This window comes from Octopus bimaculoides, chromosome 4, assembly GCF_046866305.1.
Source record: "Octopus bimaculoides isolate indiv1 chromosome 4, ASM4686630v1, whole genome shotgun sequence".
In the NCBI taxonomy this organism is placed as follows: domain Eukaryota; kingdom Metazoa; phylum Mollusca; class Cephalopoda; order Octopoda; family Octopodidae; genus Octopus; species Octopus bimaculoides.
The window spans coordinates 75503006-75527552 of record NC_142931.1 but is presented as its reverse complement, the minus strand read 5'-3'; the positions used below and the strand labels follow the sequence as shown (position 1 = coordinate 75527552).

The 24547-nt window shown below is 36.3% G+C and overlaps 1 protein-coding gene across 1 annotated transcript in view; it reads left to right on the top strand.

Annotated features, from left to right (window-relative positions):
• LOC106879721 (protein O-mannosyl-transferase TMTC2) overlaps positions 1 to 24547 on the top strand; it is a 143648-nt gene that overhangs the window by 112117 nt on the left and 6984 nt on the right. Inside the window, exons 5-6 of the mRNA XM_014929400.3 lie at positions 5643 to 5728; positions 10339 to 10400. Of these exons, the coding sequence (XP_014784886.1) occupies positions 5643 to 5728; positions 10339 to 10400 (148 nt within the window). The remainder of the gene's footprint in view (positions 1 to 5642; positions 5729 to 10338; positions 10401 to 24547) is intronic.

The window sequence follows — 24547 nt, the reverse complement described above, 5'->3', positions numbered from 1 at the left end:
TGCCAAAGGTGTCCCAATAGGAAATTGAACCTGAAACCATGTGGTTGGGAAGCAATCTTCTCACCACATGCAAATTAGCAGCTCCACTTCTCTCTGGCTCCTAGATTTGTAGAGTGTATAAATAAATTGGGTGTTTGTTTCTTGGGGATTGGTCAAAGTGGTATAGACACCTCTGATGAGAATCCATTTAGGTTTGAAAATTGATTAAGGCTGTTTATCATTTTCTCTAATCTATGGAGAAATAGTTAGAAATAGTTGAATTTACCTTGTTTATATATATCTACTACTTGGAAGTCATCCCTTGCTTTTGGAAACTTAAGATGATGCCTTGATCAAGTGCTGACAACCTTTCTTGCTTCCCATACCAAGGACGCAATGATATCAAATGTCCTGTGTAACAGGCAAGGCTAGATCACTTACTTTCAATAGCTATGAGTGCAGTTGATGACTGCAGCAGAGTGATAATAGCAATAGTTTGCCACTTACAGCTGTCTTGGATTCTTTGCTATTGGAATAACATATTTGACTTTCTCTTGAAAGTAAATTATAGTGAGGGAATTGATGTGCAACAGTTTCTATGCACTAAACAACACATCACTCAAGCACAACTCTCAAGAATATTCCAGATTCCTTCCATTTCCAAAGTCCTCTGGCAATCATCTTATGGCTACAGAAGCAGGATTGAAATATCAGGGATATTTTAACCATGAAATGGTATGATAGTTGCCAAATATTTTGATGAGGACAACTGCAGTCCTCATCTTAGCAGCTGCAGTTGTGTCTGAAGAGTCTTTTCTTTGGACCACTTTAATCACCTTGCATTGGAACAAGGCTAGAAAAGGTGCCTTAAGCACTTCAACACTTCAACACAAACCATCTCAGTTTCCATGATTGATTTTCTGCATTCACAGTCTTAGTACAGGGGTTACATTTTGTGGATGAAAGAAAGAAAAGACATGATAGCATTTGGATTCTAGAATGCTCAGATCCTTATTGATATGTCAAACAACCTTCAACTGGAGCACTGGATGGTACTTATATCTTGGGAACTGGAAGACAATCAGTATCAACGATGGGTTTTAGTGAGAGGAGAAAGACTAGGTAATGAGGGATAGGTTAAGAAGCATGGCAGTATGCCCCGCTTCAGAGTTGGGGAAAAAAACCCATCAAAACAGCAACGCTTAACAAGACTAACAAGACAGGTTGGTAAGTATGAATGCAGATAGATAGATAGATAGGTAGGTAGGTAGGTAGGTAGGTAGGTAGATTTATAGGTATATAGATAGGTAGGTGGATGGATGGATGAATCGATAGATAGATAGCCAAGTAGGTAAGGAGGATAGATAGGTAGGTAAGACATGTAGATAGATTGTTAAGAAGGTTAGAAGATATGTATCAGCAGATATATTATAATTAAGTAAGGACAAATAAATTGTGTGTGTGTGAGAGAGAGAGAAAGAGAGTGAGAGAGAGAGAGAGACCGATGAACACAGATACAGATGTTACTGAATGAATAGTGACAGGATGAGAAGCATAACGAAAGGTTCTTATTTGTTTCAGATTGGAGGAATATGGAGTACTTAGCATGTCAAAGGCTATTATCTACACCTTTAGACTGGTATTTGTTTTCTGGTCAATTAAATTTATATCTGAGCTGTTAAGTGTTAAATATCTTGTCTACAGAACACAGCAATGACATTGAATAGCAAGTACATTGCTTTTGTCTGTGGTGTGGTGGTGGTGGTGGTGGTGGTGGTGGTGGTGGTGGTGGTGGTGGTGGTGGTGGTGGTTTGAGATGTTGGTAGTGGAAGAGTATTGGTGATGGTAGTGTTGATGGCGATAATGGTAGTGATAGAAGTAGTGAAGCAGTGGGGTATTACATGGTGGGCTGTGATAAGGGTGGTAGTATTGGTTGTGTTGGTAGTGCTGGTGGGAGACAGTGATATTTCTGGTGGTGGTGGTGGTGGAAGTAATGACAGGGTATTGCATGGTGTGGGTGGTAGTAATGGTGGTGGTATTGGTTGTGATGTTGTTAATGTTGGTAGTGGTGCCAGAGGTGTCACTGAATGGTATATTGTAGTAGTGGTAGAAGGAAGAGGTGAAGAATAGAGAACCACCCACTTCCCCCCCAACTCCCCCCCAACTCCCCCCTCCTTATCACCATCTGGTTTGCTTTGAATGATTTTCAGCATGATGAAACTGAAATACTGTCAAAACATCCTTCTGTAATCAGAAAAACCCTGAGGTCTTAGGTTCATAATTTGAGAGTTTTTAATTGAAGCTCCTGTGGGATTATTCCAGCAAGACAAGGATCAATGCACGCAGACGTGACATCACACACACACACACACACACACACAGCATAAGTACACACACACAGCATAAGTACACATACACAGCATAAGTACACACACACACACTCATAGCATAAGTACATTACATACATGTGTGTATATGTATGCATGCATACTTACACAAGCTTATATTCTTCCACATGTAAACATGCCATCTCACATACTTAGATACATGCACACACACACACACATCATTGCCATCATCATCATCATCATCATTTAACATCCATTTTCCAAGCTGACATGGATTATACGCGCACACACACACACACACACACACACACACTTGAATTCTAGAGTTTTTTTTTTTTTCTCTTTGCATATACATACACACAAATGTGCACTAACATTAATTCATTGATGTTTACACACACACACACACACATACATGCATACATATGTTCTCTCACATGTATACTTACATTCATGCATACGTAACACATACACACACCTTCATACATTTATACGCATACATATTCATACGTATGCTTTCACATAAACGCATGTCTCATAAAATGATTTGTGTAACAAATGATAGGACTCAGCATTAACTCTATATTGACCCTAGGATTAAATGTTAACACATAAAAACCCCAATTCTGTTGTGATTTCTGCCATGCCAAAGTTCACACATTCCCCCACCTCTTATAGCTGAGAAAATTATATTTTGATAGTTCTTTTCTTGTAAACATTTCTGAATTTTTTTTTTTTTTAAGAATTTCTTTTTAATTTTGATGATTTTATGCTTTTCAAATTTTTTGTCATTTTTTTTTTTTTTGGTAAAATTGGTACTGGTAACAACAATTGTCTTTACCACAAGGAAATAATCAAAAAAATAAAAACAAACAAACAAAAGAATAAATAATTCCAATCAAGCAGGCCAAAATGAAAAAAAAAAATTGCAGACATTTAATTTATTGTTTTTGTTCTTATTTTCTTTTGATGGTGTAGCAGAAATAGCTTTTTGAAGTAGTTTTAATCTAAAATTATAGATTAAATAATTTTAAATTAAATTATCTAATGTAAACTGTTAACATTTGACATTTAGTCCTTTGGAGTTGAAGCCTAGTTCATGATGTTGATTCATTGATGATGAGAGGACTGAATTTATGAGATGAAATAAAAATAGCAATTTCATTATTCAAAATCATTGTCAACATTGTTGGTGACAGTGGTGCCCTCCTCCTCCTCCTCCTCCTCCTCCTCCTCCTCCTCCTCCTCCTCCTCATCATCATCATCATCATCATCACTGTCATCATCATCATCATCATTATCCACAATCATTTTATGTCCATTTTTCCATGCTGGCATAGATTACATGAGTCTTCTCGAAGCAGTATTTTCACAGTTAGATGCCCTTTCTGTTGCTAACTGATCAAGTGTTCCTTTATGATATAAAATGGCACAGTTAGCCCCTCTTATCCTTTTTCCCTATACCTTTTTTTGCTTTGTTGCTGTTTTGTCCCAAGATCAAACCTGATCAAGCAAATCTGAAATCAAGCATATCTCTCCTGTTCTTTATTCTATCCAGCTTGTGTACTTTCGACTTGGTCTCTGATCAAGCTGATCTATAGTTAGAAACATTCTGGCTAGTACTATTTTATTGACTTTTTCTTGTTTTTCCAGGATAAATATACTTTGGACTACACTATGCTGTGGTCTGTTTTTAGGATGGTAGTTTGAAGGAGATTTGACTGTTCTAACATTTTGAGTAGCCTGAAAAAGAGGCCTTTAGTATAGACCAGGGCTGGCCAACCTGAGGCCTGCGGGCCACATGCGGCCTGCAGACTTTTATCTTGTGGCCCGCATGATACTTTCTTGAAATGGGTTTATTTAAACAAACATTTTAAATATTTTATCAAAAATTAAAGGTTGTAATGAAAAGTAAAAAAGGAAGATACTACTGTTTTTGCAACAATAATATTTCATGTTGGATCAACAATCATTCATTCATTATTGTTAAAATAGCATGAGAAAGCAAAATACTTTCAATTCTGTCAGTATACAAGCATCTCTCAAAACACTTTCTGTGATTAAAGTGGCCCACAATGTAATTCAAGTTGGTCAGGCCTTGTATAAACAAATCCAGATTTCTCAAACATATCTAGGTTTCTCTCTTTAGCTTGATTGCTGTTGATTTTCGATCCCTCTGCAGGAAAAATTATATCTGCAATAGACCAGTGGGCTATTTCAGAAAAGAAAATTATTTCTCATTGGCTTAATGTTACAGGACACTATAAGTAAAAGCTACAATGGATCTCCGTGAATTGGTGACAATTAGCTGTTTTCTTTTTATGGCTTAGACAGAGGGAGGAAAGGTAGTACTCATGATATTTTTGCATTGTCTTTTAGATAGCTGGAATACTAGGAATAAAACTCTTGGATTATTCTAAGTCTGAAAGCCTGGTTGGAATGTTTGCAACAGTGTGGGTTCAATAAAAAGGCTTCCAGATGTTAAAGTGGTGCCATTAAACAGTGTAGCAGATTAACTTTATCACTCATGAACAGGTACAGCCTGTCTAACAGGCTTCTTCACAAATTCAGTCACCCAATTTAAATCACAAAACCAAGCTTGACCTGAGATATTATGATGAACAAGAAGCAAGAACTCTTTATAATAATTGTCTAATGGTGACTATTATACACTGACACATTGAAACTAGTGTCTTTGTCTTAGTTGTTATGGTCTCAATATTTAGGTCAATAAATGTGACCAGCTGTCAGAATCATTAGCACACTGGGCAAAATGTTGCTAAGCATTTTAGGTTCTGAGTTCAAATTCCATTGAGGTTGACTTTGCTTTTCATCCTTTCAAGGTCAATAAAATAAGTACTAGTTGAGCACTGCGTTTGATGTAATTGATTTAATCCCTCCCCCTGAAATTACTGTTCTTCTGCCAAAATTTGAAACCAATATTCAGGCCAATAAAGGCAGTGAGCTGGCAGAATTGTTCGCATGCCAAGCAAAATGCTTAGCAGCGTTTCATCCATCTTTATATTCTGAGTTCAAATTCTGCCAAGGTTGACTTTGCCTTTCGTCCTTTCAGTGTGTACCAGTTGAGTACTGGGTTTGATGTACTCAATCTAATCCCTCCCCAGAAATTGCTGACTTTGTGCCAAAATTTGGAACCATTATTTCAGTCAGTATATTCTCCAACCTTCTTCAGGTCTCTACTGTATTTGGTAATGATAACTCATTTCAAGAAATCCAGATAAAATTACAAAATTAAACAGAAATAACTATTTTTTTGAAAATAAATTTTAATTTACATTTCACTTTATTTTCCAGAGGTATTCTTTTACAAGATCAGCAACGTTATCATGAAGCAATAGAGAGCTACAAGACAGCAATTTTATGCCGTCCGAAACTCACAAGTAAGTACCTATCTATTCTGTCAGTCAACCGCATCTTTTCATCAAGGTGTGAAACAATTATAACTGACTGTCATAGTAAGTTTCTTATTTCTTTATTGCCCACAAGGGGCTAAACATAGAGGGGACAAACAAGGACAAACAATGGGATTAAGTCGATTACATCGACCCCAGTGCGTAACTGGTACTTAATTTATCGACCCCGAAAGGATGAAAGGCAAAGTCGACCTCGAAGGAATTTGAACTCAGAATGTAACGGCAGACGAAATACCAGCGTGCTAACGTTTCTGCGAGCTCGCCACCTTCCTACCATAGTAAGTTTCTTTTAAAGCGAGACTGGAACATTGAGCAATTGCTACTCCTAATGCATGACAAAGTGCCAGTTGCTTGCAGGGTTACCCCCAACACTCACAGCTGCTACTGTTAGTTTTCATTTTCAGCTGAGTGGACTTTACAAGTACAGGCAGCTGTCACTTGCAAGTGAGTGAGAGTTGTTCACATGTACCATGCTAATGCTAAATTGTTTTTGATGCCTATGTAGTCACAAACAGACTTAGACATACTCCCACTAACTCATATTTGACTTAGCAGATCATTGATGATGTAACAGTTGGAGAGAGAGAGAGAAACTGCACTAGTGTGTGGCTAGCACTCATTTTATAGTTGAGTAGGTTGGAGCATCATGAAATGAAGTGCCTTGGTTTACTACATGACATGCCACTTTGTACTAGAATCAAACCCAGTTAAGCATGGCTGTGTGGCAAGAAGTTTGATTTCCAACCACCACATGGCACCTTAGGCAAGTGTCTTCTACTATAACCCTGGGCTGATCAAAACCTTGTAAGTGGATTTGTAGACAAAAACTGAAAGAAGCCCATTGTATATATATATATATATATATACATGTCTCTTAAAGGATAGAGCTCAAAATCAATGCATTGAAGATACTTTATTGCAGCAACAATTATAATAACAGAAACAACCACAATAAGCCAAACCTATGCACATTTCAATAGGGTATCCCGGAAAAATAAACCACATCATCAGATGTCTTGTAAAATATTGTAACAAATTACAACATATTACAAATTTCTGGATACTCCATCTCATCAGGGTCGCATATATATATATACCTCTGTGTGTGTGTGTGTGTGTTTATCACCCACCACTGTTTGATAACTGGTTTTGGTGTGTTTACCTCCCCGTAACTTAGGGGTTTAGCAAAAGAGACCAATAGAATAAGTACTGGGGTTGATTTGTATGATTAAAATTCTTCATGGTGGTGCCCCAGCATGGCCACTGACTAATGACTAAAGCAAGTAAAAGATTACGATGAAAGATTAGGACATGTGCTTTAATATCTTTATCTCTTAATGGAAAATTATAAAAAGATATTTTAACCTTTGTATGTTGATTACTATGAAGTACAAGGTGGTGAGCTGGCAGAATCGTTAGCACACCGGGCGAAATGCTTAGAAGTATTTCATCTGACTTTATATTCGGAGTTCAAATTCTGCCAAGGTCAACTTTGCCTTTCATCCTTTTGGGGCTCGATAACTTAAGTACCAGTTGCGTACTGGAGTTGATCTAATCGACTGACCCCTCCCCACTAAAATTCGTGCCTTGTGCCTATAGTAGAAAGGAATGTTATGAAGTAAAAGGTAAGTTCTTGGTTTACTAAGTTATTTTCCAGTTATTTTAGATTTTGTTATAATTTAGTTGCTGTTGTGGTTCAGAACCTATGTCAAGCTTGATTTAGTAGACCTGTGATCAGAGTTGTTCCAAATGTGACTATTCTACCCTAAGTGCAACTAGGATTACATCATACAGTATGTCCTTCTTGTTTCAAGATAGTAGAGTAGGATTTAATAGAGATTACTATTATGAGATTTTTTTTTCCGTTCAGTTTTGTTTCCATTTCTTACGGAGTGTCTTCCCAACCCCTAGGGCAAAGAAGCCCACTATATACATTGCTAGGCTATTAAACTAAACACATCAGATTGTTTATTTTCAAAATTAAATGTCATGTGAGAAAAAAATTTAAATACTTGGGTAATAATTGTTCTCACACTAACAATGTTCTTCTCCATATGCGAGATGTACCAGTTAAAACAATTGTTTCCACTTGCAGGGATGATAAGCCAGCGATCATTCTCAAGTAGTTCCTTTTATTATTATTATTGTTGTTGTTGTTGTTATTATTATTATTTCTTTTTATCACTGGTTTTGTTGGAACTCCTGGATTCTTGCATGTACAGTGGGCTTGCTACCTGCAGCCTACGGCACCATGCTATCCATTCTTTTCAGCTATCTAATACTTTCTGGATTATTCTGGCCGTGCCAAGGAAGCAAACCTTTTGTAACAGTTCTACTGGCACTCTATTCCAATTTCCTTAATATTCCTCTTGATGCCTTCTGATAATGTCCCCAAAGACCCAACAATTGGCACTATCTTCACCTTCATTTTCCATAGCTGGGCTATTTCGTATTTAAGAGGGTTGTATTTATCTAGTTTTTCATCTTCCTTCTTGAGTATGTGTGGGTCAAAGGAGCATAGCATGTGGTGCATCTTGTTAACCACCATTAGGTCTGGTCTGTTATGCTCTAGCACCTGATATGTTTAGATTGGGAAATCCCAGAAGATTTTGCTAGTCTCTATCTTTGCCACTCTCTGTGTTTTGTACTCATGTCACATCTTGCCTCTCTCTAGCCCCCCCCCCACTTTTTGCACAGTTTCCAATGTAGCACTTTTGCTACCTGATCATGTTGCCACAACTTGTAGTGGTTTGGGGAAAGTCTAGGGCATTCGTTTGTGATATGGGCAATGGTTTGATTCACTCTATTACAAATGTGGCACAGTGGAGACACTTGCTCATTCCAAAAGTTGACCCTCCAGTTTATAGCCAAAGCTTGGTCTTGCACTGCCAGTATAGTGCTCTTGGTCTCTTTTTTTAGTGTTCTTTTCTTCAGCCAATCCCACCTATATTTTCCCAGCAGCTTCTGTTGTGGCTACATGGAATTGATTGTGTAGTCCCTTGCTGTGCAATTCTTCTTCATGTCCTTTGTGTACTTCTTCCTTCATCTTTCCTTTTTTATTCTGCTTTCAATACTCCTTCATTCCAAACTGACACTAGCAAGGTCTCTTTACTTTGGACTAGGTATCTCATTAAGCTCTTCTGGACTTATCAGTCCTCTTCCTCAAGTTGCTCTTTTCATGTATGGACGATCAGTGTCTACACATGGATGATGGGCTCCATGCATTGTTAGGAGCTTTCTTGACTTCCTGTCTCCTTTTGCTTCTCCTCTGTCCACTTCAGAATTCCAGTGCTATACCGAACTACTGCTACTGTGTGTGAGTTTATTGCTGAAATCGTTTCTAGCATTCAGCTGTAAAGCCTGTATTTTTCTCACTTGCTGAAGGTACTTTCTTTTTGTCTTTTCCTTCATGCTATGTTTAATTCCATCTGCCTCAAGTATTTTCAGGTATTTATAGCTGGATTGAGGTTGAATTGCCTTCATCATCTCACCACTTGGAAAACCTATGCCTTCTGTTCTGATAAGCTTTCCTCAGCTCATCACCATCGTAGCACATTTTAGGAGCCCAAACTCCATCTTAATATCATTGGAGAAAATCTGCACAGACTAGACTAGGCTATCCAGTTCCATATCACTACAGTATTATGTTCCATAGATAATCTTCATTATCATTATTGGACAAGGCTGAAAGGCATGAGGAGAGATACATTGTTGTTTGATAGAGCTCTCATTGACTTCTTCAAGTTTCACTTCAAAAGGAAATTGAGAGTGAAGAGGGAAGTGTTATCTTCTAGCAAGTTTATTGAAAGGTGGGTGAATGTTGGAAGAAAGGCCAGTGTGAAAGGACCAATTCTGAGTATACACCTGTGAAGAAATAAAAGGAGAAGGGCTCTTGCCTGGTTGGTCAGGCACCTGTGGTTTTTGTGGGTTTTCCATGAGTAGCCTGAGAGTGCCTTCTCTTTTATGAGTTTTATATTGTTTAACTTTGATTGCTTTTATTGTTTACACACAGTAAAACCCTTTGTATTGTCTTGTGTTGTCTTTTATGTTATTGCATGTTGTTTTATGTATAGTTATATTAGCCCTTGTGGCCAATAAAAGAACAAATTATTATTATTATTATTATTATTATCATCATCATCAGCATCATTATATATTTGGCTTTTGCTTTGTATTTGTACAAGTTGACTCCAAGTCTTACCCAGAGACCTCCAGAGACAAGTTAGAAGTTGGTATTGTGACTAGGGTACCATATTTTTGGTTTGGCACAGAATATTGTTCTAGAGAGTGTCTGTCAAAACATAAGAAAATTAAGTTTGTTTTAAAAGTAATTTGATGATAAGATGATAAGTGTGATCTTAAAATGACAGTAAAAGGTGTTTACTGTTATGTACATTTAATAGTACTTTTGATAATATTCACAGATTAAAATGTTTTTGGAATCATATTGACAATATTTTTCTTAGGATATAAGCGGTTCCCAGGAGCACTATTATTTGAATTATTATTATTATTATTATTATTATTATTATTATTATTATTATTATTATTATTATTATTATTATTATTATTTACAGTGGCTTACCTGAATCTTGGAATTGTCTACAGTTTGTTAGGTAGAAATGATGAAGCAGAAAAGGTAAGTTTTCTTTTTTTTCTCCTGACTCTCAAATAGTTCAACTCTAATTTGCTCTAGACAAATCACAGTCTTTTTTTTTACAGATACATACAAACACACACAAACGAAAAACAAATGGGGATGGGATGAAATGAACTGCATGCAACTATACTACATATTTACTGAATGTTACTTTGGACTCAGATTTTGCTTGCATGCATGTACACATATCTCCCTCACAAAAAAATGACTCAGTATCTTAGAAGATTTGGTCATGTTACCCTGCAGTAAGTCCATGATGAATATCTGTGTTGAAAAAAAAAAAACAATAGTAAAGAAATACACATGCACTGAATATATATTTATATGTATATATATCCTTTAAGTTCGTTTATGGGAAATGTTTTGAATATGCATATAAAAAAGCTATTTTAGTATGTCGGTTACAGCCTATTGATGCCAGCTGGAGATACCAGTGTTTTGGAGTTGCACCAAGCTGTGCTGATATAATGTATGATAAATATAATGATAATGATAATAATAATCCTTGGATGGAATTTATAAATATTTTAATGCATCACTACAAGCATTTCCACAAATCACACTTTTCTAAAGATCGTAGTCCATATTCCTGGGATGATTACAGTGCAGTCTGTAATGGACTATGATCTTAAAAAATATGTGATTTGTGGAAATGCACAAAGTGATGCATTAAAATATTTATATATTCCATCCAAGGAATCTTATTATTACTATATATATATATATATATATATATATATATATATATATGCACACACATTTATACATCATCATCATCATCATCATCGTTTAACGTCCGCTTTCCATGCTAGCATGGGTTGGACGATTTGACTGAGGACTGGTGAAACCGGATGGCAACACCAGGCTCCAGTCTAATTTGGCAGAGTTTCTACAGCTGGATGCCCTTCCTAACGCCAACCACTCAGTTATAATACACATACACATGCATTATATATATGTATATACATGTTCACCATTTTCATTATTTCCTGTTCACCCAATACCAGCATGGAAAACAAATGTTAAAGACGGATATGATGATGATGATGTATATGCATGCATGCGTGTGTGTGTATGTATTATATCCTAGTATAAACACATTGAAGGATTATGAACACAATGTTTATTATGATGTACCAAAGTTCTATAGTCTAAGTCATAAGAATACAAATCTAGAATCTTCTGAGTTATCACAAAAGTTTTGAACTGATGACCTTTTTGATGCTGGCATTGCTGATAACATGAACTCTGCTAAAAAATCATTTCTGTCTATTCTTGTCCAATATGGGATTGTCACATATTTTTGGTCATATGATTTAATAAGGTTATAATGTGAAGGTAGCTATTGTTTATATATGCTTCCTACAATGAGAGAGATGAGAGACAGTATGTAGTTTGTAGATAGTAGAACATGTTATGATAGTTGTTCTGACTGTCTGTTCTTTGAGTTCAAATCTCTCTGTGGTTAATTTTGTCTTTCATTGTTTTGGGATAGATAAGAAATTAACAATCCAGGGTGGTGGATTGGCAGAACTGGTTGAGGTTTGGGTAGGATACTTTGTGGTATCTATTCCTTTTCATTGTGTTCTGCCTGCAACACCTGTCACAACAATTTATGTGCCAAGGTGTATGGGCTGAAATCACCAACCTTTCTTATGGATTAACTTCAGTTCCAAATTTTGGCACAAGGCCTGCAATATTGGGGGAGGGGGCTAAGATGATTAAATCCTCTCTAGTGTTCAACTGGTACTTAATTTATTGACCCTGAAAGGATAAAAGGCAAAGTGAACCTTGATGGAATTTGAACTCAGAATATGAAGACAGGCAAAATGACGCTAAGCATTTTGCTTGGTGCAGTAACAGTTCTGCCTGCTTGCAACCCCTCACTATTGGTTTCCAGTTTTAGCACAAGGCCTTCAATTTCGATTCTAGTTCTCAGCTGGTACTTATTTCATCAACCCCTGACAGCAAAATTTGAACACAAAACGTAAAGATGGATGAATTCCTGCTAAGCACTTTGTCCAGCATGCTAACTCTTCCTTTTGGTTAAACATTGATGGTGTGGAGACGGGGGAGTCTTGCATGTATGGATGACTGCCATCCTCTTTCAAAACACTTGCCCAGACCTGTTCATAATTGTGCTGAAATATGATCAGCCTCAACTGATGGAGGTCTTAAGTCAATTATATTGACCACAATGCACAACAGGTACTTCTTTTACTGACCCCGAAAAGGTGAAAAACAAAGTCAACCTCAGCAGCATTTGAACTCAGAATGTCAAAGCAGAAGAAATGCTGTTATGCATTTTGTCCAGCATGGTAACACTTCTGTCAGCTTGCCACCTTAAATTAGCCTGTAGATATTGAATAATGTCCATACTCCCCTTAACAAGCATACCACAGTCTATACCAGAAATTCTCAACCAGGGTCCATATGACCCTTAGGGGTTCCATATAATATTTTGTTGTTAAAGTTTATGTGCAGGAGTGGCTGTGTGGTAAGTAGCTTGTTTACCAACCATATGGTTCTGGTTTCAGTCCCACTGTGTAGCACCTTGGGCAAGTGTCTTCTGCTACAACCTTGGGCTAACCAAAGTATTGTGAATGGATTTAGTAGACAGAAATTGAAAGAAGCCTGTCGTGTATATATATATATATATATATATATATATATATATATACGTGTATAAGGGATGACCACTAGGTGGACCTCCAATATGCTAGAAAGAGGTCATCAACGACTCAATCACAAAGAAAAATAATGATGTTCTCCAGAAAAATAAATAATAAATACATATATATATATGTGTGTGCGTGTGTGTGTGCATATGTTTGTGTCTGTGTTTGTCCCCCCAACATTGCTTGACAACCGATACTGATGTGTTTACGTCCCTGTAACTTAGCAGTTCGGCAAAAGAGACCAATGGAATAAATACTAGAATAAGTCCTGGGGTTGATTTGCTCGACTAAAGGTGGTGCTCCAGCATGGCTGCAGCCAAATGACTGAAACAAGTAAAAGAATAAAATAAACTGATTATATTTCTACAATACATAAAGTATTTTAACAGCTTTTTTAATATGATCCCTAACAAGTTTTTGTATAGAATTCCTAAAAATATCATAAAAATCAGCTAGCAAAAATGAGATGTATCAGTATTTCAAAAGGACCAGCCTTGTCACATTCTGTATCGTGCTGAATCTCCCCTGGGAACTACATTAAGGGTACACGTGTCTAGGAGTGCTCAGCCACTTGCACATTAATTTCAGGAATAGGCTGTTCCATTGATCTCATCAATGGGAACACTTGCCACCGTAACCGACAGAGTGCCAATTATAAAAATATAATTGGATATTTTTAAACATTGAATGATTATGAAGGTCCACTCATGTAATACAAGAATCAAGAGGGTTCATAAGCAAAGATTGGTTGAGTATCAATGTTCATCAATGCTGTATAGCTTGATAAATATTATTCAGTAGATTTGGTCAAGATAGACCAGAATCTGTACAGCACAGCTGAATAGATCAGATAGTTATCGTACAGTAAGGACAAAATAGATTATAATCCATAACATGTTTAGAGAGCTCTTACCCCTGCTGGCGACAAAGGGACTCTCACTCAGAGTAAAAGGCAGACTGTATGACGCATGCGTACGAACAACCATGCTACATGGCAGTGAAACATGGGCTGTAACTGCTGAGGACATACGTAAGCTCGCAAGGAATGAAGCCAGTATGCTCCGTTGGATGTGTAATGTCAATGTGAATACCCGTCAGAGTGTAAGTATCTTGAGAGAAAAGCTGAACATTAGAAGCATCAGTTGTGGCGTGCAAGAGAGACGATTGCGCTGGTATGGACATGTGGTGAGAATGGAGGAGGATAGCTGCGTGAAAAAGTGCCACACCCTAACAGTTGAGGGAACCCGTGGAAGAGGTAGGCCCAGGAAGACCTGGGCTGAGGTGGTGAGGCAAGACCTTCGTACATTGGGCCTCACCGAGGCGATGACTACGGACCGAGACCTTTGGAAATGGGCTGTGCGTGAGAAGACCCGGCAAGCCAAGTAAGATCGTTGCCAGTGCCCCTGGACTGGTTCTTGTGCGGGTGGCACATGAGATGCACCATTTTGAGCGTGGCCGTTGCCAGTACTGCCTGACTGGCTCCTGTAGGATTTTCGAGCGAGATCGTTGCCAGTGCCCCTGGACTGGCTTGTGCGGGTGGCACATAAAAGACACCATTTCGAGCGTGGCCGTTTTCGTGCGGGTGACACGTAAAAGCACCCACTACACTCTCTGAGTGGTTGGCGTTAGGAAGGGCATCCAGCTGTAGAAACTCTGCCAAATCGGACTGGAGCCTGGTGTTGCCATCCGGTTTCATCAGTCCTCAGTCAAATCGTCCAACCCATGCTAGCATGGAAAGCGGACGTTAAACGATGATGATGATGATGTTGTTGTTGGTTAACTCCACACTGTCAATTCTGATTGAGAAGACTTATAATCAAAGGCATTCCAGCCACAATCATCCTGTCTGACTTGGGATATTTGACATTATCTAATGTGCGCTTCTTTCTTTCAAGTTCACATGCTATAACTTCAGGAACATTTTGTTGCTATTTGCTTGTAATATAATGTAAAGGCTCTCTAATTGGCTCAGTCTATGACATATTGACTGGATAGACATTAAAAGCCTGACATAATAATAATAATAATAATCAGTTGAGCAGAGTCAATAAATATTGATCACATTTAGGACACAGCTGGATGCTATTGATTAGTTGCTCTACTTACACATGAAAACATATACATATATGTACAGACACGCACACACTCATACGATATTGGCAGGTGGTTATGTGCGAATCAACAGATTGGATTCTTCAAACAATGAATGCCATTCCCAACTTACACAGAAGACAAGTTTGGAGATAATGTAGCTTTTTTTTTGTCTCATAACAACAATTTATTTAATTAGTATATTCAAACACCAAATGGAAGAATAGGAATTAGTTTGTGTGTATGTTAATCACTGTGTGTGTGTGTGTTTAGTAACTATGTCGCTAAATCCATCATGGTTTCTTTTTTTTTTTTTTGTTAGTCTCTTAATTAGGAAGTTTATGAATGTGATATTGGTAGTCTTGATGGGTAATGCAATGACAAAATGACTACTGCTGCTATCACCGCTGCTGCTGCTGTTGCTACTAATATTATTATTACTACTACTACTAATAATAATAATCCTTTCTACTATAGGCACAAGGCCTGAAATTTATGTGAGGGGACTAGTCGATTAGAATGACCCCAGTGTTTCACTGGTACTTAATTTATCGACCCCATAAGGATGAAAGGCAAAGTCGACGATGGTGGGGTTTAAACTCAGAATGTAAAGAAGGACAAAATGCTGCTAAGCATTTTACCTGGCCTGCTAATGATTCTGCCAGCTTGTCGCCTATGATAATAATAATAACGATAATAATAATAATGATAATAATAATAATAATAATTTGACTTTGAAATATATAAACTTTTCCTTGTTATGTTGCTCTTCACGCTGCCTCCCATCTTTTGTTGATATATATATATGTGCGTGTGTAGTTTGTGTTGTGTTAGTCTCCCGCCACTATTTGACAACTGGTGTTGGTTTGTTTACATCCCCATAACTTGGCATTTTAGCAAAAAAAAAAAAAAGATAGAATAGAATAAGATTAAAAAAAAAAAGTCCTGGGGTTGATCTTTTTGATTAAACATTTCAAGGTGGTGGTGTTCAAGAATGGCTGCAGTCCAATGATTGAAACAAGTAAAAAGATAATAATAATAATAATAATAATAATAATGATAATAATACAAGTATATATGTACTATGGAATGTTCAGAATCCATAGAAAGCCTAACAAAATATCTTGTATCTTTCGGCTGCATTCCTTTCTATGTTGTTTTTGTGTCTATTTTATTGTTTGTTTACTTTTATTCTTTAGTCAAACATATTTACCCCAGAACTTATTCTTTGTAAGCCTAGCACTTATTCTATCAGCCTCTTTTGCTGAACCGCTAAGTTACAGGAACGTAAACACATCAACATTGGTTGTCAAGCGATGGTGGGGAAACAAACACAGACACACAAATATATATATATATATATATATATATATATATATATATATATATATATATATATATATATATATATATAGTGGTTGGTGTTAGGAAGGGCATCCAGCTGTAGAAACTCTGCCAAATCAGATTGGAACCTGGTGTTGCCATCCGGTTTCACCAGTCCTCAGTCAAATTGTCCAACCCATGCTAGCATGGAAAGCAGACGTTAAACGATGATGATGATGATGATGATGATGATGATATATATATATATATATATATATATAGGGAAATTCACAAAAAAACAAGAGACGAAGACAGGTGGTGTAGAAAACAAACAGATGTATTAGTATAACACTCGGGAATTGAAAAAGTCTTTAACGTTTCGAGCCTACGCTCTTCCACAGAAAGAAACAAGGAGATGGTGGGATTCTTTCAGTTTCCATCTACCAAGTCTACTCACAAAGCTTTGGTCAGCCCAAAGCTATAGGAGAAGACACTTGCCCAAGGTACCACACAGTGGGACTGAACCTGAAACCATGTGGTTGGTAAGCAAGCTTCTTACCACACAGCCACTCCTATTAAATAAATTTCAGTTATGCAACAAAAAAATGTTAGTTCACCTTGTGTGCACTGACATGCTATGATATTTTTGTAAGATTTGCCTCAGTTTTCTAACAATATTCTCAGTGTCACTAAAAATGCTTCTGAACAATGCCACCCCCCCCCCCCCCTCCACCGTTTTTCTTTCTCTTCTATTTTCTTACAATTTAATTTCATTTTACTGATATTTTTGACTTTTGGAAAGTACTACATCAATTGCAAATTTGTTTATTCACTTATTGTTAAATTATAAACCTATTGCATACACATTTAATGCTAGTGATTAGCATGGTTTTAAATGTGATTTTGCCATGTAAAGTGGAGTTTGAGTCAAGTCATCCTGTTATTAAATATTTAAAACTGCAACTAAACATGTTGTGTGCTACTTTATTGTAACTTTGTTCACCCATGCATGCATGCAGGCGTATGTATGTGTACGTACGTACATACATACATACATACATAAATGGCACTCTGTCAGTTACAATGACAAGGGTTCTATTTGATCTGATCAATGGAACAGCCTGCTCATGAAGTTAACATGCAAGTGGCTGTGCACTCCACGGACATGCTTACCTTTAATAGTTCTCAGGTAGATTCAGCATGACACGGAATGTGATAAAGCCGTCCCCTTTGAATTGCAGGTACTACTTATTTTTGCCAGCTGAGTGAACTGGAGTACCATGTCTTAAAGTGTCTTGCTCAAGGACTCAACATGCTGCTGGGAATTGAACTCACAACCTTATGATCATGAGCTGACTACCACTAAGCCATCTGCCTTCACACCCATATATCTATAATAATAAATGCAAAAGCAAATGTCAGTGTGTCAGTGTGTCACACTTTTCCAACTTTACTCCTCTGACCTCTCACTATTCAATGACTCTACTACTATCCATCATTCTTGGTTTTTTCTTAATCCTAACACTTTGAAAAAGTATTTATCTAAATATTATAACTTTTTACAAAAGTAATTTCGAAGATAAACATTTTGAAAAAAATCTTTCTCTAAATATTATAACTGTATCAAATAATTTAACCATAACACATGCTTCCTAATGTTCGGAACTGAAATTCATATTGAACTCACTCTCTCATACATTATCTCTCATAACTCTCTACCATAAAAATGTTGAAAACTTAGTATTTTTTTCAGATATTAATAAAATTTGTTGGACCTATTTTTATACCGTCGGAGCTATGGAAACTTAGTCTACTCCGACTGCATGAAAATAGATTTGACTAATTTTATTATTACCTTAAAAAATACTAAATTTTGAAATCTTTATGGTCAAATATGTTTAGAGTAATTCCAAACCATAAAAATTGCACTTTAAAATAGTCTTTAGCGACAGTGGTGTAATTTTCTTTGAAACTACAAGCAGGGGGTTTGATATATACCAGCTACTACAAATAATTTTTTGTTTGGAAAGTAAGGCCCTACATACATCAAATTGTCTTTAAATTAAGTGGTGGCAGAAGAATTATTGTTGCACTTTTAAAAGGTGAGTTTATTGTTGCCTATGGCCTGCTATATGTTGGTTGTTTAAGGGAAACAAGCTATTTGTACTGACCCCTGAATGGGAAGACAAAAAAATGTTGTTTATCATGCAGCTTTGCAATAAGTTCCAAGTCGACAAATTATATCATTGTTTTGATGAAAATTGTTCAATGCTTGAAAAATATTGTTCAAGTTTAATAAAATTTAATATGTACTCAATGCATGAAGTGCCATTGTTGGGCTCACGGTCCAATGCAGAGCCCTCCACAGGAGCTAGCTTAAAATTGAAGAAAAAAATTATATGAAATGTTTCGTAAATATTTCCATTGTCTTCAAATAGGTAGGGCATTTTCCATTTTTCTGTCTGTCTGTCTATCTCTCTTTTCCTTTGTGAAGGCTCAGTAGTTAGTAGCAGATCTAAAAAGATAGTGTTTATATAAATCATCATCATTTAATGTCTATTTTTGATGCTGGCCTAAATTGGATAGTTCAACAGGAGCCAGAAAACTGTATAAAATTCCAATGTCTTCTTTGGCATGATTTCTATGGCTTAATGTCCTTCCTGGCTGCACCTTGATTTCAAGCAGTGCCATCACCTGGTGGTTCTCTTAAAGCAGAGTAGATGTGGCTTTTCACTCCTGCAAGGACAATGGATACCTCTTGCAGCTGGTTTGAAAATGGTTTATCACCCCTGATGACACATGGCTTTATTATGTCATGGAATTTTTCATTGACTGTGTTGCTTTTTTTCACTGCAGCCAGCCACAGTATGAAACGTATAATAAGGATGTTAAAAATGAAGTGCTTGTACATAAAGCTTCTTAAAATGGGGAAAGGCTTTACACAGAGCCAATCTAACTCTCTAAACAATGTATGCATTTGCTCAAAAATGTGTGTGCATGTGTGTATGCATGTGTGTGTGTGTGTGTGCGCGCGCACGCACATGCATGTATGTGTGTAACTTAGATGCTTTCCTGTTAAGTACCACTCAAGAGCTGTAATCAATTATACTCCTCTCTTGTAAATTTGTTTTTGTATCTACGTTAGAAATCAGTATTTACACTGATGTTGCTTTGTTGAATTCACTTCGGTTGTATATTCTTTCCACCATTATTTTCCGTTTTTCTGTGCCCTCATTAATAAGCATGTGATTGGAACAAGTAAAACGAATTTTAACATTTGTAATATTTGATATCCTTATGTTTTTCTTATCTGCAGTTTGCTGAATATTTATTGTCAGTATTTGTGTTGCTAATTTATTGAAGACTTGGCCATTGAATTCAGATCTAGCACATTATTGACTATAAAACATGACACTTATTTGTAGTTGTATTTCTCTCAAAGTCTTAGAGGCCAGCTAATGTTATTTTCTGCAGAAAATATTTAAAGAAGTCAATACTAAAAGCACAAGGGTGGCTGCATGTCTCCCAATTACATGGTTCCAAGTTCAGTTTTACTGTGTGGCAGCTTGGGCAAGTGACTTCTTCTATAGCTCTGGGCTGATCAAAGCCTAATGAGTGGATTTGGTTGACTGAAACTGAAGGAACCCCTATATATCATACAGTAGATAAAGAAATCAATACAAAAAATGCAAGGGTGGCTGCATGTTAAAAAGTTTGCTTCCCAACCACATGGTTCTGAGTTCAGTTTTGCAGTGTGGCACTTTCTACTATAGCCTCATGCTGACTAAAGGCTTATGAAGTAGATTTGGTTGACAGAAATGGAAGAAAGTCGTGCATGCATGCACGCACGCACACACATGCATATACCTATGTGTGTGTGCTTGTCCCCCACCCCTGCTTGACAACCGTTACTGGTTCACATCTATCCTTGTAATTTAGGAGTTTGGAAAAAAGGAGACCAACAAAATAGGAACCAGGCTTAAAAAAAAAAAATGTACTGGGGTCAATGATTTGTTTGTCTAAACCCTTCAAGGTGGAATCCCACCATGGCCACAGTTCAATGACTGAAAAAACGTAAAAAATAAACGATAGAAATGAGATTTCCTCTTTGAAATCAAGAAATCAATTGTTCTCACTTGGATGAATAAATGGGTTTCAATAAATACAATAAATCTGGGAAATAACTCCCAATATCAATACACATAATTCTGCTGGACATGTAATGGCATTGTGCTCTCTGTGACCTTTTAGTCACATGATCCCCTTTCAAGCAGAATAATTTGATACATCTGTCACATCCGTGACATTTGCTTCAACTGTTAAAATCCCCTTCAACACTTTAGATTGAATCATGACAAAAACATATCACATCACTCAAGGCGACCTTCACTTAATATTTCAACAGCATTTACGATGAGCCTGTTGATATAGTGTGATATTTAGTTATGTCCCTTTTCGTTCTTTGAGTTCTAAATCTGCTTTGTCTTTTGAACCTTCCGAGTGTCAGTGAAAGATTTGCAGTCTTTTATCGGAGACATTTTAAATAACCATACTTTTTCGTAATGTCTTTATGTTGAAAATTTGAGGGGGAAAAAAATAAATGAATAAATGTGAGCGATGGATTTGTAAAATTGATAGCTCATCCGACAAAATACCGCATGGCATCCAGTTTCAGATATTTACGTTCGAAGTTAAAATGCTGTTGATGTCAGCTTTTCCTTTCATCCGTCCTGGTTCGGTGAAATAAAATACCAGTTAAGTACTGGAGTAGGTATAATCGACTACTGACTTGTCAGAATGTTTTGGCCTTGAAATCTGACGTATTAGAAAGTCTCATCGTGGTTACCCGAGGATGCTAAATTTAAGTACCAATCATATACTGGAATAAATTTAATCAACCGAGTCGTTCTTAACTCTGTGGCCTTTGGCCTATCTTAAGATAATCTATTTTTCATTATCTGGGATTTAAGACTAATACCATTAATATACTCTTTTGATATTTGTCTTAATATGAAGATCGTGAAAAGCGTTAGAAGGGAGGTAATTGCGATTAGACTATTTTTCAAAACTTGTTAGGGTCATCCAAGAAATTTAGAAATTTGTCTTTAATCGAGCTTTCTTGTAAATAATATTAACTCAATTATTAGATAAGAAAGCTCAACGTAACAAAAATCGCTTATAAATACAGTTTATAATTTTAATAATAAATGTCCTTTATTAATTTTGTTCAAAATAAGCTTTAGTAAATGTTTTATTTCGTTCAAAGGATGTTTTAATAAACGTTATTTATTCAGTTCAAATGAGCTTAATTTTAAAATATAGTTACATAAATTGTATTAAGCATTATTTTGGAGAAAAGAGATTTTTAAATTTCTCATCCAATCTTCGCAGTTTTTAAAATTTAATTAACGGCAATTACTTCTCCAACTCCAAGCCCAAATAATCAATGGAATACCTGAAGTAATCCCGTTAACTAAACAGAACGAATACCTATCAAATAGAAATGAAAATAATGACTTTAATCCTATATATTACCATTTGAAAGTATTTTCTGCCATATACACTAATTGATAATCCTTTGTTCAGTTTGTGTATATAATCCTGTCTTTTTCGAATATATGCACCCTATAACTTTCTGTCTTCTACCTTCGGAGTTACGAATTTCAATAAAATGTTAATTATTTAATCCATAGACAAATTACTTAGATATCTTGCCATCTATATACTTGCATTATAAGATCAGAGGAAATTTTATTACAGGCTAAGGAAAATAGTTTATGGTCTAAGGGAAATAACTCTTACGTTAGCTACATTCAGAGTTATTTCCCGTAGTAATTGGTGTCGACTAAGCTGGGGTGAAATGGCGGACATTTCAAGGCTGGAATTTGTAATTCGTGAATTTTATTAAACTTTTCATTTAAAAAATTTTTTATCCTGTAGAAAAGATAGATATAATTTGAGACGCAGACGATTCTCATTGGCAACGTAGATAATCGTCTGTTTGTATGTTTTTTTCTATGAAGCAAGCGTTAGTACTTGATTTAGTAGCAAGGTACCCACAGCAATGAGAGAAATTCTGACTCATTTTGGTAGAAGAAATGTGTGGGGGCAGAAGCGTGAAATTATAATTAATTAAAATATATGAATCAAAACATATCAAATATAAAATGCAGAGGAGATGGAGTTTAATTATTAGCAATCCAATGACAACTTTGGACATCTTTTGGTTGTACTAGACCTGATCTGTGAGTACCAAAATCCTGGTGTGAGTAGATGATTGTAAGATTTTCTTAGGTGAACACATAAAGGACTATGGAAGAAACATGTAACAACATGGAAGTTAGATAGTAAAATAGGTGAGTGCTAGCAATTTTACTGTACTGAATTAATGAAAGTTACATTGTTTCTAGTAAGAATAATCATTATCTAAATGACTAATTGTGCTTAAAATATCTAGTGGAGTTTAAAAACAAAACAAAACAATTATAATGAGGGTGTCTCTCCACCAAATGGATAATAAAAACGAGCTAAACAAGTGTAGCAAGAAGTTTGCTTCCTGGTTCAATCCCACTGCGTGGCACCTTGGGCAAGTGTCTTCTACTATAGTCTTATGCTGACCAAAGCCTTGTGAGTGGATTTGGTAGATGGAAACTGAAAGAAACCCATTGGTCATATGTCATATCATCATCATTGTTTAACGTCCGCTTTCCATGCTAGCATGGGTTGGACGATTTGACTGAGGACTGGTGAACCAGATGGCTACACCAGGCTCCAATCTGATTTGGCAGAGTTTCTACAGCTGGATGCCCTTCCTAACACCAACCACTCCGAGAATGTAGTGGGTGCTTTATATATATATATATATATATATATATATATATATAAATTAACAGAATGGGATAAAAAATCCAAGGTTGTGAAAGTTTTCAGAACATTTATAAAGAGGTCTTACAGGCTGTTTCCGTGATATTTTATATATCCTTTCATCAGAGATGGTGTGAGAAAATGTTTAAGTAATAGTTATTATAAAGAAGATATGAAATACAGAGTGAAGTGGAGGAATGAAAACAGACGTGAGATATGTATGAATATTGTATCTGCAGTTCCATTATTTAAGCAGAATGGTGAGCAGAAGATGGATTTAGCATTAGTCTTTATTGAGTATGATGATCATGTTGACCCCCTCCTGTGACTGTCCTTTATGGGTGGGATGTTGCGCATCCAATTGTATTGCATCAATCAGTGCAGTGCAGTCTGGGTCACATAAGGTACATGCATGCATAAAATGGTGTCCCATTGAATATACTGTGTTCTCACAGTCATGTTGTTTGCCTGCTGTACCATTCACTAGTCCCCTAACCATGGTAGTCCAAATTGTGAATGTGCTTTACTCAACACACTAATTGACATATACCTATTGGTCGCCCAAAAATTACTGACACATACATACATATATTTATATATACTTGATAAATTATTTATTAAATTGTTATTAAATCTTGTCAGTTGTATTTAAGTCAAATATTCCTTTCTGTTTAACTCCCACTATTATTGTGAGATGTATGGCTTAAAGGTTAAGGTGTTGTTCCCTATATATTAATGTTATTAAGGTGTCTGTCTGTCTCTGTCTGCCTGTCTGTATCCCTTCCTCTCTCTCTCTCTCTCTCTCTCTCTCTCTCTCTCTCTCTCTCTCTCTCTCTCTCTCTCTCTCTCTCTCTATATATATATATATATATATATATATATATATATATATACACACACACACACACTATCTGAAATGCTTAAGGACACAGCACGCAGCCTGGAACAGGAATAGAACCCACAGCCTTATGACTGAGGGAACAACATCTTAACTTTCAAGTCATACATCTCCCAATAATAGTGGGAGTTATACAAAAAGGAATATTTGACTTAGATACAACTGACAAAATTTAATAACAGTTTGATAAATAATTTATCAAATAAAAATAATTCTCATGCATTCAGTATAAAATATTCCTTTCTGTTGTTGGCATAAGGTCTGAAGTTTTA